The sequence below is a fragment of the Adelges cooleyi genome, unplaced genomic scaffold (genome assembly GCF_023614345.1).
Source record: "Adelges cooleyi isolate 19-005CV unplaced genomic scaffold, UGA_ACOO_1.1 ACOO_flye_CR_arks_rails_tigmint_CR_PRNA_651, whole genome shotgun sequence".
NCBI classification, from domain to species: Eukaryota; Metazoa; Arthropoda; class Insecta; order Hemiptera; family Adelgidae; genus Adelges; species Adelges cooleyi.
In genome coordinates this window covers 12,023,955-12,041,235 of record NW_026096352.1, presented here as the reverse complement: position 1 = coordinate 12,041,235, position 17,281 = coordinate 12,023,955, and the positions used below count along the sequence as shown (strand labels likewise).

Genomic DNA, 17,281 nt, shown 5'->3' with positions numbered 1-17,281 from the left:
ATCTCCACTGCGCCCCGACCTCACTGTACTGGCTTTTCTGTATACGATTTAGACGGGTTTAATCTCAAAATATTATACTTTAGTCAAACCTAGTTGGGTTTGTCTGGACTCTTTTAAAGTTTAACCTGTGCTAGATTTTACTTATTTACTCTGTGCTTAAGCTAATAGTATTTAAGTAAGTTCCTTATTCGGCGAACAAATTGAAAATAATATTTTGATTTTTGGTTGAAAACAAATTCAATAAGTCGTATACTCGAGTATTATTGTCAGTGGCTCTCAAAAAGTTTTGTTGGTATATTTATGTTAGGCCTCCTAAAAAAATCTGTATCTATATTATGCATGTACACATGGTAATGTGAATTACATCCGAATATTTGAAGTACAATAATTGTATTCGTTTGTTTTGAAAATTTAAATTGTTGTTATTTTGTCGATATCTCTGTTGATTAAAAACGTTAAATTCGGTAATGTGATAATAAGAAATAAATGCTTGATGAAATAGGACTTCAAGCTTGTTTTTATAAGTTACATGTTTTATTTTGCCGTTTTAAAAAGCTGCTATACCAATTGCTTTGAATAGTTAACAATAAAAAATAACGTGTTTTTTTGTTTTGTTTGTATAACCCAGCAAAGCAATAAGACCGTATGTTGTTGGTTTGTATTATTTGAACAGTTACAATAGGTACAATTCTCAAAACTTCTACTCATTATAATATTAAAACACAAAAGGTTTATGATTCTGTCATAGGCAGAGCTGGCGACGTTAAATTTAGATAGGTATTATATTTAAACTATAGTTCCAAAGTTCAAGGTTTAATAGATTTGTATTTTTTTAATTAGAAAATACATTAATACTCGTGTAATAATCATTATATACATATTATACACATATTTTCCACGTGCACTTTATTTTTCAAGACAGAAAGGCATATGAAATTATTGATATTTGCCAGATCATCGCATCGTGATGATATTATATTATAATAACCTGTACATATTTTTCATGTTATATTTTAACAAAATGTTTAGGAAAAAAAACAATCAATTGTGCAAAGTTAAAAAAATACTTATTAAATTTTCAGCAATGAACTTAATACTGCGTTTTAAGTATGTTATGTATATTTATACCTTAAATCAATAAATGTTATTAAACAGAAACAACTGTGAACGAATGCGAATCCTTGTATTATGCGTCAGTATTTTAAAGGCAAAAATAAATGTTGAAAAATATTTTCTTAGTAGAAATATATGATTCTGTATGAATAACATTTTCGGGTAATTCAATGTAAGATAACTTTATTTATTATGAACATCGTCTTGCTATTCACAAATATATGTTTTATAACAATCACGTTGGGAAATACAAATGAATGGAATCCATCAAAGGTAATATTTAATCACGGATATTTTTCCAAATCACCATCTCAGTTAGGAATTTTTAAGTTTGGCATTAGCTAAATAATTTGTCTTTTTTTCCTGTGTCTCTTTCGTTGTGGTTTGCATTCTAATGTTACTGTAACGACATCCCTTACTCTCAGCTTCTGTTCAATTTGACAAGTCGTTTTCTAGGCTTCGCCCTTATAGGTTCGGGCAGGTCTAATCATCACTACGCGTACACCTTTACTTTAGTTCTACGAGCAAGTAATTTGGAGCGGGAAATTTTGTTAGTTCTTCTGATTAGCGCGGTCACTATTAATGAGTCCCATGGTTGGGTTTATCAAAATTATTCAATTTTCTTCGCTGCGTTTTTCATTTCTCCAGTCATACTTGCTGTATCCGCTAAAAATCCCCTCGAGATATCTGGGTCATCTGCAAGTCCTAGACATGTATTCTGGCTTATTATTACACCAATTTCGCTTGTCTACTTTCTCCAAGGCAAGGTTGATCAACACCGGGGACAAATCATTACCTTGTTTCAAACCAGTCTCAACTGCGAAAGGGCGTTGATAACGTATTATCTACCTTCACTCTGTATTTCGCTTGTTCCAAACATATTTTAATTATTAAGGTAGTTAATTTTTTTGAGATTATGTTGTGTTTTAAAAGAAGAACATTTGACATCCAAACGTTTTGATACCCAGAGGATATGCTATAAATACAAATTATTGCACTAACCATAAAATAAAGATTACTTTTTAGTATAAAAACAGTAATTAAAGATAGATATAGATTGTACCTAAGTCCTAATATAAGTGCATTCTATTTTTATATTTTATAGACAGATAGTCAGAGAGATTGGGTGACCAGCGAAATCATTTTCGACGCAAAATTTCTTGATGCTATTAATAAATTTAAAACACTAGAAACTGTAGATGACAAAGGACCCGTTGTATTAGATGACACAGATAAAAGCGTGTTGATGAAAAGATGTAAAGCTGACTTGAATTGCATGCAGACAAAATCGTTATCAATAAAAAAGTATAAAATAAAAATTGAAGCGTTACAGTGTGTCAATGTCGTGATAATGCATTTCATATTGAACATAGCGACATCACATCATAATGCGAATAAAATCAAAGATGAGCGTTTTTACGGATTCCCAAAGATGGTCATGTCACGGATGTTAGCTGTGTTGTTTATCAGCAAAACCCTTGTGCACAATTGGCTATGGATCATTTATATTCAGATACATTCCATATTTATCTGGCCTTACATGTTCTTCCCTGGCGATAACTCCTTTTACCTTCGACACGAGGGTAAATTATTGGATTACACTAACCTTTGTCAAGCTAACAAATACTTGCCGATCAACAACGACAGATCATCGAACCCCAAAGACTATTACGATAAGATTGTAAAAATGGATATAATCCAGTATACGGAACAACTATACGGGACTGGTTATGATGATATTAACGAAAAATTAGGGAATTTCTTTAACGATTCAGTTTTTGAGTTGGACAATTTTGTTTTATCCGATTTCTTCATCCGTGACACTGACTTGTTTGATAAACCGTTTCTTAATGGTAAGATATTCTGGAGAGCATACAAAAAGCTGATACGGAACGAAAAAGACACACTCAGTACCGTGTACCGTACATTAGAGTGGATTGAAGAGCCATTCAAGTGTACTGGGTTTCATGAGTGGGTGTTGCGCGTTTTGAAAATGAATACTTATTTGTACGCTTGGTCGCATATGAAATCATTCGAAAGCACTTTAAGTGACACCAAAAACCATATTGGCGAGATAAATTTTAAAGTCGAGAACACATCTATTTGGAAGTCACCGTGCAAAGCCCTAAGAGTGATCATGCAGTTGTTTCACGACCATGGCGACCAAGTATTATTCAGTATTACTGATCAATTGTGTTTCGATGTAAATGTGTTTAACGAAGAGTTCCTGGAAAGGCTTCGGTACATGACAAATGCTGCGAAAGAAATTATTTCGAACGATTTGAAGGAAATAAGTGCCGGCGATAACGACATTGGCGCCATTTTTGACGTTGACAATAAGCCAGAAACCAAAGAAGACATTTGTCAAAATTTGATAGACTTGGGTGCAAATAAAAACCATGTACGTAGCATACTATACGGTAATGTTGACACGCTTAAAGAAACAGAGTCTGCAACCGAAGAAGATTCATCGATCGTTCGCTCTAAGATTTCTGATCGGAAAGACAAGGAGCCATTAAGTTTTGAAAACGAAGAAGTTACTTTGGATGTATGCATTATAACGGAATCTACAAATAAAGCGACTTTTAAAAACAACAAAATCGTTGAACGGGCTAATAAATTCTTAAAATACACAATCGACCTCTGTTTAAAATTAAGGCCACTTAATGTTTACTTTATTATATTTTTTTATAATGGAAAAGAAAAACTAAACGTAACACTTTTTCCTAACACATTAGTACACCCCCCGAGTACAACGAAACAAACCATAACCGGGAACAACCCCCCAACAAATGTCCAGCCTTTCAACATCTAATTTGTTTTCCTGTCACTTTGTTAGTACATGTAAGATCTAGACAAAATTGTTCAAATTACTAATAGTCGTGGTCTATTCAAAACTTTATAAATCGTTAAACCCACTTTCCCAACCAAGATTTCTATACAGTTGAAAAATGTAAGTTCTCTCTTGGACATTTAAAAGTATATATATATATATATATTAATTTCTTGTGTATACTTTGTATAACTCATAAAGGAGTATATAATACTTGCATTATAATCTAATAAAATAATATAAATAAACAAATGTTAATTCAAATAAAATATCACAGTTATTCCTAATTTATATAGTACCGTTGTTTTTTTTTTACATTCAATTTAGCACCTTGTATAATACCAATTTAGGTAGATAACTAGATAAATAACACAAAATCGGTTGGAAATTTGTAATATAATAAAATCATAATACTTTACCGAACTACCTAATGTCGTTTATGTATATCACAGTATTATTGTGTACCAACTCAAAACACAACAACTGTGAACGCTCGAATCGCTTCAGTTGTGTAGGTACATATCTAAAAACAAAAACCCTGTTGTGATAAATAAACTTCAAGTTGTTTCCAACCAAGTTCCGAACCCTTTTTGATTACTTGGTTTGGTATTTTGTTCATAAATTCCCAAATTTATTTTATCGTCTCATGGGAAAACTAACTAAGTAGCTAATTCAAATTCCAATACTTTTATCATTAGCTAACTAAACTTATGAAGAGATTTTTTTTTCCTCAAATTTTGCGAAGAATTATGTAGATAACCTCTGTTTTCGTGTATCGAACTATTAATGTAATATTTAGTTGTCTACCGTTATAATACTGTGTATTGCAGTAGTATTGTATTTTAAATTTATTTATATAATGTAATGTACTCAACGCAGCTTGTAATTAAAAATAACACTGACGTAAAATATTAAAAAATAAAAATGGGTATAAATAATTTTAAAACTGTAGAAACACTGCACGACAACAGATCCTTTCAGTTCAGTCAGTCGGAACTAGACATTTTAAGGAACTTTTGTGATGGCGATACAAATTGCGTATTAAAAAAAATACAGACCAACTATCAAATTTAAGGCGAAAATGAAGACGTTACAGTGTGTCAATGCTGTAATCGTTTATTATTTATTAAACAAAATTAAAGAAGAGACGAGGTTTAACAAGTACGAGGATCCGCAGATAATCATGCCTCAAATGCTATCAGCATTGTACAGAGCTAGAACGTTTGTTGGTTGTGGACCATTTACATCCGGATATCAGCTGCTGACACTTGGCCCTACATCTTCCTCAGATTTTGGGTGTCACGATGACGACATACGAGCCACTTTCGATGTTAGTGCACTTAAACAGAACAACAAGCCACAAACAAAAGAAAGTATTTATGAAGAATTAATACTATTGGGTGCTGATGAAAATGATACACAAGACGCACTATACGGATCTAATTCAGATGAAATACAACGTAAGAAGAAGAAGAACGGGCAAAGCTTCGTGATAAATGATAATAATCCAGATATGCAACAAGGCGGCATGGAAATAGCGCCAATCACTAAAGATTCAGCAATAAAAAATAATTCTCCCAACTTTTTTAGGTCATGTAAGCATCGTGCAACAGGAAATCCATTCTTCATTAATGAAGAGATATTAATCGGTTACGATAGAAAACTCTCTTAAGAAAATTAGATCTACTTAATTATCGTTTTTTTTGGTATTTCATTAACGGAAATAAATATTTGGACACTACGTTCTTTGATTGGTCAATAATTATAACACACCGTGCTTAATTAAGAATCTATTATTATAGCGTTCTATATAGTTATCTATTAAACTACCTATCTATTATTATTTTGCGAGAACACTTAATTTTTAAGTATGAAAATTATTTACATGTTTCATTTTTTCATGGAGTTTACACTTTATGTTTAGAACGAGTACAAGGAAAGTAAGTTTTCTAAAAACTTAAGTTATTGAAATTGTAAGAATTACTTGTTAGGGTGTGTTTTGTTAACTATAGTATTATTTTTAAATTATACATTATTATATTATTTTATTCCACTAAAATTATAAAGAATAAATTTTATATTAAGTTTTACTCTATATGTACTATTATATAATATAATATTATATAGTATAGTAAATAAAAAACTGTAATCCATGACTTTTAAGCATCCGAAAACTTTAACGCGTTAATCTCAGGAAGTAATATCTTTATATCCGTCGCGATCACCTTGAAGTAACTCACATACAATTGCATTCTCAAATTTTGGCCGAAACAGCTGTAAACATTCTAAGTATTACAATCGTTTGACATGAACATAGTATCTTATGAATGAATATTTGCGTGTTGTTTTTGTCTAAAATTGTTGTAAAATGTAATTTGCAAACAAACCCGTTAGACATTAATCTAAAAACGTTTCATATTTTAATTTACTAAATATACATTTTAAAGGGTTTTAGTATTGCATTACAATAACATATTTTGTAGGCGTACGTTTTAAATAAGTTTAAAATTGCAATTTAAGTGTACAACAAATTTACTAGTTTTTATTAAACACTTTTTTGAGTTATTCACGGTTAAATATATATTAACCTATAAGCGTGACGAGAAGTAGACTATAATATTTTATCCGCACATCATACCTGTCCCAGTATAAATTTTGTTAACATGCAAGACATCACACTTGCGTTTACATTTCATAAATATAGAAACTAAAGTCATAAACTAACGTACATATATTTCATATTATAGTATTATAAAATAAAAACTGTTTCATATTGTTATAATCGTAGGGCGATTTTGTGAAGAATGTTTTTATTAAAAATAATAGTTATGTTGTTCAGTGTGACGTATTGCTTTGTTTTATTAGAGGTAAGAAAAAAAAACCAATTAATGATAGATAGAGTAACTAGTAAGTATTGATTACATTTCATCACAGTGATTGCAACTAAAAATATATTGATTATACAGGGTTTTTCTTCGTTGAATACGTGACCTTGAATTTTACTAAGTACTTGTAGCTTTTTTGTAAACACCTTCTTTGGTTGCTCTAGTACTTAAGCTAGAAATCATTCACCAAAGGTAATTTATAATGAATATACCTACACAAAAAAATGCCCTGTATAACATTAACATTTATTCATTGAAAAACCAACTTTTAATTTGACGCTTTTTTTTAAAAAAATATTTTAACATAATAACATAATGAAGAAAGCATTCTAAATTGATTAGGTACAATTAGTTGTCATTATGATGATACAAATTCTGAATATACAGAGTGATCGTTTTATCGTGAACCACTCAATATTTTAAATAGGTTATATTAATAATTGAGTTTTTTTTTCATAATGCTTTTATATAACGTGATCTCAATTTTCCACAAATATTTATGTTGCTACCCTACTTCTAAACTAATTATTCTTATACCGACTTTTGAAACTTAAATAGTAACGCATGCATTAAATAAAACATTTTAAATTGAGAATAATGTACTAAACATTTTGACTGGACAATAACTAGATTTGGATAACTATTTTTGAAGTTTCAAGTTTAGGACACGACAAAGGGTATAGTATATTATTATTTTTATCTCCGGGCACTTTCCAACCGCACTTCGCCTCCCGTCCTAACTTTTAAAAACTATTATTACTTTAATAATAGTTGTTCAAAACTGTCAACTAGTCAACATTTTTAGTAAAATATTCTTAATTGAAAAGTTAATAAAATATATACGTCACAATTTAAGTTCAAATATTGATATAAAAATAATTAATTTGGGAGAGGGGTAAAAACATGTTTAGTGGTTCGTGATAAATAGGTCTGTATAATTAATCACAACCTTATTCATTGAAAAAAAAATGGTTAAAAATACGATCAAATGACAATATTGCTTGTTATAAAATATTATATTTTTTTTTAACTGACTGCTGCTTTGCACCATACCGATCCAAATAAGATGTCTTTTCTTAAAACTCTTTTATGTGTTAATATTAAAATACGGATTTTGTAAAATATATTTATCCAGGCGGAAGATTGGTTGGACAGTCGATATCGCGAAACCATCTTTAACGAACAATTCGTTTTACGGATAAATGTATTCAAAACCGTAGACTGTGTAAGCGGTAACGGACCCGTTGAGTTGAACCCAATCGACCAAACCCGGCTGCTTGAGCAGTGCAAAGGCCAAGAGGACTGCATACAAAGAAAAGAAATATCGATAGAAAAATATAAAACAAAAATGGAAGCGTTGCAGTGTATAAATGGCGTGATTGTTCATTATTTATTGAATGAAATAACGGCCGAAAGTTCGGGAGATAATCCTTGCAAGTATAATAATGTTTACCGTTGTTATAAGTTGATTGTTTTTATGTCTAGGATGCTTGCAACGTTGTATAGAGGCCAAACGTTTGCACATAAATGGTTGTGGACTTTGTATACACGGTTATTGACTGCCAACAATTGGCCCTATGCCTGGTTGGCTGATGATAACTTAGAGGAATATTCGCAACACCAGAATGATCTATTGAACTACATCGGTATGTGCCAGGAAAACCGTTATTTGCCAACGACCACTGTCAGACCTTCAGCGGCAAAATCATTCTACGATTCCATAGTGGCCATGGATATAGATGTTTACATAGAGCGACTTTACGGTTTACAGTACGACGAACTATTGTCAGCAATATACGATTACGCTTATTTATTCGAAATTGACTATATCGTTTTGGCCGACTACTTCCACCGGGACAGTGATGTGTTTGGTTCGTTCAGAAGAGCAACTATAAACTGGGGTTCGGCCAAAGTTCGGCTAAAGTCAATCAGGTCGACGTTGACCTCTCTGTACCCAACGGACGAGTGGAGACGGAATCCGTTTATTTTTACCGAATATCACGATCAAATCATGCGCATAATGAAAAGCAAAACATACTACCATACGTGGTTGCACTTGACAATTTTCGAAACCATATTGAGCAGGGCGGAAAAACACGTTGACGGGGAATTCAGTTTGAACATCAGCAACCGATCGGCGTGGGACAGGATGTGTTACCATACTTCCGTTGCCGCTAGAGAATTTCAAAATGAGGATATAGTGTTTTATAGTGTCGTGCACCATTTGTGTACCGACATAGAGGTGTTCGACCGGAAGTTTCTGTGGCAAGTCCGATCTATGGCAGATTCTCTGAAGGAAATTATTTCTAATGATTTCAGTGCGATCGGCGTTGGCGACGACGAGATTCGCAGCAATTTCGACGTTACAAGTCGGCTGAGTGGAGAACCAGAAACGAGAGAAACCATTTGTCAAGATTTAATACTTTTGGGCGCTGATGAAAACGACGTATATATCACACTGTACGGTGTTGGAGATGTGCCGCAAACACCACAGTCGGACGAGGGTTGGACGACTGATGACAGTACTATACTAGATTCGCAGTCTGATGACTTAGATAAAGATGAAGATTGTGTTCAACGTGACAGTCAGTCAGACCAACAATTAACACATGAATTCATATTGAATAACGAATACGAACTTTTTAGATATGTCAATAACTTTATGCGTAAAATATGGTCGTTGGAATATTTTTATATATTGTTTTTTAGCAGTGGAAAACATGATTTAAACACTACATTTTTCAGGCAAAACCGATACACAACACAATACTAGTATAGGTTCTTTAATTATACGCGAAATTATTGTGTGCTCAAGTTCTCGACTTTAAATATACTAAATTGTCCTAAATAAATAACTATGTGCAACTACAAAAATGTATTAAATTTTGTTACCATTCTAATTTAGACTTGTAGAAACTACAGCAAAATGTCTAACCATCTCTTTTTTTATATTGATCATTATTAGTCCAATTTATCGATTAATTAATATAAAAAAATACTTTTGATTGTTGTAAATTGTTTTTATCCAAACTTTAATTTTTATCGTTTATACTACATGTATAAGCGTGTTAACATCTTCTGTAGCCTAGTTGTTGTTTTTTTTTTAAATAACTAATATTTGATATATAGAACATCAATAAACATGTTAGTCAAATAACATAAATTCCCTTTACCATAATATTAAAACATAGTAAACAAAAAAAAATCGTAAAAGGTGTTTATTTCTTTAAAACTGGTATTGCTATGTTTCTAGATAGGTACTAATAGTACCAAACGAGTATAGTTTCCATACTTATTGAACACTCTGTATATTAGACTAGAGCCTCAAGAGACACTACGCAAGACTCTTTACGTCATTGCAAATAAATCGAGATGTATATATTTACCTTTGTTCGTGTTTAAAGAACACTATTATTGTATTCATACTTTATCTAGAAATTTTATCCAAAGTTCCCATTTTTTACTTACCTACACATGATTATTTTTCATTCGACAACTTTTATTTTAATAGTTTTGTATCAAAACTCTAAATACTATAATTACTTTCAAGTTATATAAATTGCGAGTATACGATTTACAACACCTAAATATCTACTATACAATTTAGTAAGTTGCACCATGTTTTCTAACAACTGTGAAAAAATAACGATAATGTTTCAGTGAAATCTCAGTTTAATATTAAAAGAAGAATGAGTGTTTTAAAATTTGTATTTTATTTGTTATGTGCAGTAGACTGCTTTCTTACAACCATGGTAAGTTAAAAAAATATAAATATTAAGTAGGTCGTACGATTATTCATTTAGTTTTTCTTACCTAAATTTATCAACAAGTCGTTTCTCCGTAAGAATGGAAAACACTTGTTTTTTTTAAATTAATTTTTCCTTTGTTACTGTTTATAATATGTAGGTTAAACGATTTTTTTTCAGTTCGATTTTATATATTATTAAAACTATAGACAGTAAAATATAACTTAAAGCCTGGTCATTAAAAAAAAAAATAACAATTTATTACAAAAACGATGTGTTTATTATTTGATCATACTAATGTCGCTTATATAAGGCTTAGATGCCATTTAAGTAGGGTGTAGTGCTTTTAAAATTACCTGAGAACTGGCAACTAATATGTTTCGAACAATTTTTCTAAACGTTATACACTTTTAAATTCTACTCTCTAACAGGAGAGGTTTAACGAACTATAATTTTTTCATTATATTTACACTTATGATAAAACTGGACGCTTACAATATCCTAAAGTTGATAAAACGTGGGAAAACGACCACAGTATTCAAAATATTTGAAATAATTATGTGTAAATATAAGATACATTTTCCGCTTTTTCGACTTTTCTAAGTATAGTTCTTTTTTTTGGGGGGGGGGGGGGGTAAGCGTTTTTATGAAGATCCCAATTTGAAATTTACACATTTTATAAAACAAATTCCACAGCTTTCTAAAAAAAAAAGTTAGAAAAATTCTCAAATTTTAGGCAACACGAAAAAAACAACTTATAAACTGAATTATTGTAATGACTTTCTGTTAAGCGAAAAAAAATAATATTTTTTTTCAGAAAGGTGAGATTATTTTACATAAAAAACTAGTTTTTAATCAATTTTTTTAATGACCGAAGATACTATAAAAAAAAATGATAAAAAAGAGCAGTCAAGACAAAAACTCAAAATATTTCCGACCACGACCAAAATAATTGAAAAAAACATCCAAAAAAATTTGAGAAAATTTTCGTCATTGTGACAGACATGCAGTGTAATTTTCAAAAAAATCAGTGGGGGGTTGCGTCGGTCCAAACGTTCGTCCATATTTGTCATTTTGGCCTATATGTTTTTTAAATTAAGATATTAAAATAAAATTTAAACTTTTAACATAAATTGTATTCATGATATTACACAGGGATACCGTTGGTTATCCAAAAAATACTGCGAGACCCTTTTTGAAGAACAATTTCTTGAGGTAATAAATGAATTTAAAACGGTAGAATCGGTAGAAGGTAACGAACGCATTGTGCTAGACAAAAGAGACAAAAAACTGTTGACAACTATATGCAACGGTGAATTTAAATGCATCAAGGCGAAATCGTTTTCAATAGTAAAGTATAAAAAAAAAATGGAGGCTCTACAGTGTGTTAACGGCGTGATAGTATATTATTTATTAACTAAGATAAAAAACAACCTGTACAAGTTGGCAGACATGAGCATATATAATCATCCTAATACGGTCATAACCCGAATGATTGCAGTGTTGTACAAGGCAAGTACCTTTGCTCATTCTTGGATTTGGACCATTTGTATCCGACTGCAGGCTTCATTCCGTTGGCCGTACATATTCGCTTCAGACACATTTATCGATTACCCTCAACACGAGAGAGATTTATTGAGTTACATAGACCAATGCCAACACAACAAATACTTACCCGCAACCACTGTTAGTCCATCGAATCCAAAGGACTTTTGCGATTCCATAGTTAACCGTGACATCGACGAGTACATCGAGCACCTTTACCGGGATGACCAACGACTGATACACATCTACGCTTCGGCCAGCCTGTTTAATATGGACTATTTGGTTTTAGTCGATTACTTTTACCGGGAAACCGACTTGTTTGGCCTGGCTAAAGATGACAACGTCGACTGGGCTGGGTCTAAGGAACGACTCCGACTCGAAAAGGATAAACTGATCGCTGCCTACCGTACGGCCGAGTGGGTGCGAAATCCGTTCTTATTTGTCGAATACCACACTCGAGTGACACGTATAATCAAGATAAAAATGTACTATCACGCTTGGAGGCACTTGGCGACATTCGAGCACGTCCTGAGCACGGCACAAAAACACGTTGATGTCCGAGTCGATATTCAAGTGTACAGTGTCGTTTGGCGGTCGTTGTGCACACTGCTAACGCAAGACATTTATCGTTTGCACATCGAAAGCCCGGTGATATCCAGCGTCACTTACCAGATGTGCCGTAAAATAACAAAATTCAACAAGGAGTTTGTGAAAAAACTGCGATCAATGGCGAACGCGTTAAAAGAAATCGTATCCAAAGACTTAAATGCTTTGGGTGTCGACGACGTTGGTGTTCGTACCACTTTCGACGTTACACAACAGCAAGGCAACGATCCAAAAACGGCGGAAAGCATAAGGCGAGATTTAATGTTATTGGGTGCCAATGAAACCGATGTGGACTTTACGTTGTACGTGGGAAACTCCGAGTTCGTCACGGACGATTTGCTGGACCTGAAAGATGACAACAAAGACGTTTCCTCGATAAACAGCCAAACCGACTTGCCGGTGGACTTTCAAGGTGCTTTTGACGGTGAACTGTCTGACGATTTCGAAGGTGAAGCCAACAACAACAGTACGGATTTACACTATTCGTATGCTGCGAGAAATGCTATCACATACTATAAATATGCTCACAATACTTTTAAAAAATTTCTACCGCTAGATTATTTTTATATTACATTTTTTTTCCACGGACAATACAGTTTAGACGAAACATTTTTTCCTAACAAATAACGACCAACTTTGAAAGAAAAGAAAAAAAGTTGTTAAAAATATACCTTATAGCACTTGACATATATTTTATTATATTTAAATTTAAAATTTAAAACTCAATAACACAAACAAGCTCATTTCGTATCCGTTTAATATATAAACTATTAGTGTTTAATAATATTTTGTTTAATAATCATACTAAGTTTTGCATGTCTGTATAATAATATACAATTATAAGGCGCATAGTCTTAGTATGAAGACTATATATCGCGTTAGTAAATAAGAGATACACGGTATTCTTAATTAATAAACAGAATACTAACTAAAATGTATAGTTAATAACGGTTTCTAATTATATAATATAAGCAGTTATAATGTTTTATTAACAAGAAAAAGCTATTTTTAATATAAAAGCCTAAAAAGTATAATATTGAGTATTGTGTTACAATATTGTTGATTTATATATTATAGTTTAATACTATATTTATTATCTTCTTATGAATATTTGTATACAATTTGATAAATTAAAAAGATATTCGTTATGGGAGTTCAAGACCGAAATACATTTTTTTCTATATATTAATATGCTGGACATCTTAATGATGATATAGGATATACATTTTATAGAAATGTATTTTCTTATTTCTTATTGTTAGTTGTATAGATTGAATAGTTGTTAAAATGATAAAATTAATATAAAAGCTCATTAAACAATATTGTAAAAAAGAACATAAATATTTTATAGTGATAAGTGATTCTGAAACCAAACTGGGTTTACACATTTTTAGGAGTTTATTCTTTTTGAAATAAGTAGTTTTTCAATTCTCCATTCTTCAAAGGTCAAAATGACTAACGAATATTATAATATCAGATTTTTAGGTGAATAGAACCTGCACAAGTAAATCATTTTTGAGTTTTTTAAAAAGCTTCGATACATGGCAAAATCTGAGAAAAATTCTTTTTCGAACGATTTGAAACAAACGGATAAAATTTTCTCTGTATAAAATCCAAAATTTTATACAGATAGATGCTATTGAAATTATGTACCTGGCATATTATACCGTATATGATAACCTTGACACGTTAATAGACACACGGTCGGCAATTGAGGAAGGTTCATCGATCGTTTTTGAGCAGAAGACAACGAGCGATTAAGTTTTCATAACGCAGGAGTTAGTATAGCCATATGCATTTTTACCTGTAAGTGTTTTTAAGCTATGTCCACGTGAACTTTTTAATTAGAAGACTATTTTCTTAACCTCACTGGGAACTTTATCGTATGCCTTTTCTAAATCTATAAATACCGCACACAGTTTTTTTTTCTTCTCCCTTTATAAAAAATACTGGTTACATACAAAATACAAAATATTGGTTCCTTAGTTGATATACCTGGCATAAACCCTAACTGATTCTTCGATGCTGTAGACTCACTCCTTATTTCCCTTTTTCATAAGCTTTTCCCAAACTTTCATACTATGATCCATCAGTTTTATACCTATATTCTTCAATAATCAGATTCAGCAATCTATTATGGCGCAGTGTTTGTCCTATCATATTATACCTTCTTTTAATTATAATTTTCCAAATTTATCTTTTTTCTTTAATTCTTATTTCTTTAGCCTCGTTTATTTACATATGTATATATTATATATAAATACTGTTTTTGTAAAAATCCCTTTAGTCCTGTGGGCAGGGAGGGGGGCCCACATTTATATGTCCGGTTTTGTGAATTCTTAAATGTATCGCCATGGCATAAACAGAGAAAAATTATTTTTCAAACGATTTGAATCAAATAGATACCGACGTTGGCGTAACTTTTGACGTTGATGATAAGCCAGAGTCTATAGACACGATTTGTCAAGATTTGTTACCGATTACCGTTAGGTGCTACTAAAAATTTTATACGTGACATACTATACAATAACCTTGACACGCTAAAAGACACATAGTCGGTAAAGGTTTATCGATCGTTTTTTGAGCAGGAAGACAACGAGCGATTAAGTTTTGGAAACGAAGAAGCAAATATATTGATAAATCCATTCTAACGGATAATTAAAAAATATAATTTCTTTGGACAATAATAAAACCCTTAAACAGGTAAATAGTCTAACAGTAAAATTTCTTAAGATTTGTCGAGATATGATACCGTTAGGTGCTATAGAAAATTATTTACATGGATGAAAATTACTTTCTCGATCTTTATTTAAAATTGATACCAAATAATATTTATATTATCATATTTTTTTTATAATTGAAAATAGTATATGATTAAAAAAAAAATTTTAATTTTATTAAAATAATTAGGCTTTATTTTGGATAATTTACAGATAGTTATTCCGTTAAATTTTGTTTTAATTTTTAACTGACTCCAAAAAAAGAGAGGCTACCAATTTCACCTGTATGTTAAATTGAAAGACATATCTGGGTATTTTTATTTTAGTTTGAAAGTTTGGTATTTTTCAATTTGTTGAACCGCACTTCTCTTTCCATCCTAACATCTAAACAATATTAAAAAAATCATTTTAATTTCTTATTAACCCTATGAGATATTGAGTGGTTCATGATAAAAGAATCACGCTGTATATTCATGATAGCTAACAGCAATCAATGCACTATAATATGCATACTAAATATAGTGTAATATACATTTACTTATATATAAGGAACTTGGCCAACGTTTTCTAACAACTAGTCTCTTAATTATTAACTTTTCATAGTACAAAACCTAATAATTAAAGGCTACTTTGTGAAATGTAAAGGTAACGTCTATATAATTATATTATATTATAATTATAGAGGTCATGTCAAAAGTGTCCATGTAATAGCGTGCAGTGATGCACTGTAGTGATACTTGTGTCATTTCAGGAATCAGTTATTCTTTAGCAAAGGCTTACAAACAACGTACTCTAAAAGTGCATTGGTGTGATATTCTGACAGCTATCAACTCTTACTACCGACTTCAACACAATTTAAGTATAAGTCAGTAAGTTTAAGCACAAGTATAAGCGAGGGTACAGATATTTCTTTTTGTTCATATAGTGTTTATAAAGATGCACTATACTGCAGGAAATATAAAAGCACTTCCATACAAAATTTAAAGAGTTTTAGATTTGTTGTACATTATGAGTTACGCGGTTATCGGTAAAAAAAGTGTACGTGGAAAATGTATAAACATAACGGCTAAAGTAGCAAAATTCATATAACTACTATTCGAATAGGTATTCAAAATCACCAATGTTTAAGTTTAAATAAATTGTCAACGTTTTATTTTATACATAAAAAGTATTTTCGCTGTGGCATATTTTTGATTTAAGTTGTAATTCTTTAATACCTTTAAGTAAAGTAAAATATTTATCTATAATGACACAAACAACAATTTATTAATACATTTTTTTATCTATCCTAAATCTGAGATACGATAATTATATATTTTAATGATTATTTCTACATTAAAAAAATGTTTTAGGTGAACGAAAGAAAAATAATGTGGTTGAACTGATGAATTTCGATAAAAGAGTAGCTATCAATAGTTTGCTCTAAAACATGTTTTATATGGCAATAAGAAAAAAATATATATTTATTGTTTTATTCTTGTACACAGTTCTAGTATTCGTGTGTAGTGTTTTAGGACTTCTATATAACATCTACTACCATAACATTGATAGTGAAAAACTTGGTATATTAATAGTGGTTTACACTAATTATTTCATTGCTATGTTAAAATGTACAACATTAATCCGAAATGCTAACCGAATATTAAAGTTATTTGACACAACCGGCATTGATTTTTTGGTTAGTGACCTATGTAATTTTAAAGTGGAGAATCTTTTAAAATTAAATAAAAAGTTCTGTAATTTCTACATTTCTGTGATGGGAATAGTCTACATATTTTGGATAGGTGTTCCCATACTAAGTAACTTTATAAAGTCCAGTGAAGATGCAACTAT

At 31.1% G+C, this 17,281-nt stretch overlaps 2 protein-coding genes across 2 annotated transcripts; both read left to right on the top strand.

Moving 5' to 3' along the window:
- The first annotated feature begins 1,300 nt into the window (after positions 1-1,300).
- Positions 1,301-5,618, top strand: LOC126844822 (uncharacterized). The gene is made up of 3 exons (XM_050583246.1): positions 1,301-1,386; positions 2,219-3,724; positions 5,022-5,618. Exons 1-3 carry the CDS (start codon positions 1,306-1,308, stop codon positions 5,616-5,618), a joined length of 2,184 nt encoding a protein of 727 aa, XP_050439203.1. The 5' UTR covers positions 1,301-1,305.
- A 1,131-nt stretch (positions 5,619-6,749) lies between these two features.
- LOC126844695 (uncharacterized) lies at positions 6,750-9,717 on the top strand. Its single transcript, XM_050583073.1, has 2 exons — positions 6,750-6,813; positions 7,967-9,717. Exons 1-2 carry the CDS (start codon positions 6,751-6,753, stop codon positions 9,602-9,604), a joined length of 1,701 nt encoding a protein of 566 aa, XP_050439030.1. The 5' UTR covers position 6,750; the 3' UTR covers positions 9,605-9,717.
- Positions 9,718-17,281: the final 7,564 nt, after the last annotated feature.

Excerpts from the sequence above, each read along its gene's own strand:
- LOC126844822 (XM_050583246.1), top strand. The coding sequence starts at position 1,306 with ATGAACATCGTCTTGCTATTCACAAATATATGTTTTATAACAATCACG. Across the intron at positions 1,387-2,218 it reads ATGAATGGAATCCATCAAAG|ACAGATAGTCAGAGAGATTG; the intron begins GTAATATTTAAT and ends TATATTTTATAG. Across the intron at positions 3,725-5,021 it reads ACAACAAAATCGTTGAACGG|GCGAAAATGAAGACGTTACA; the intron begins GCTAATAAATTC and ends ATCAAATTTAAG.
- LOC126844695 (XM_050583073.1), top strand. The coding sequence starts at position 6,751 with ATGTTTTTATTAAAAATAATAGTTATGTTGTTCAGTGTGACGTATTGC. Across the intron at positions 6,814-7,966 it reads ATTGCTTTGTTTTATTAGAG|GCGGAAGATTGGTTGGACAG; the intron begins GTAAGAAAAAAA and ends ATATTTATCCAG.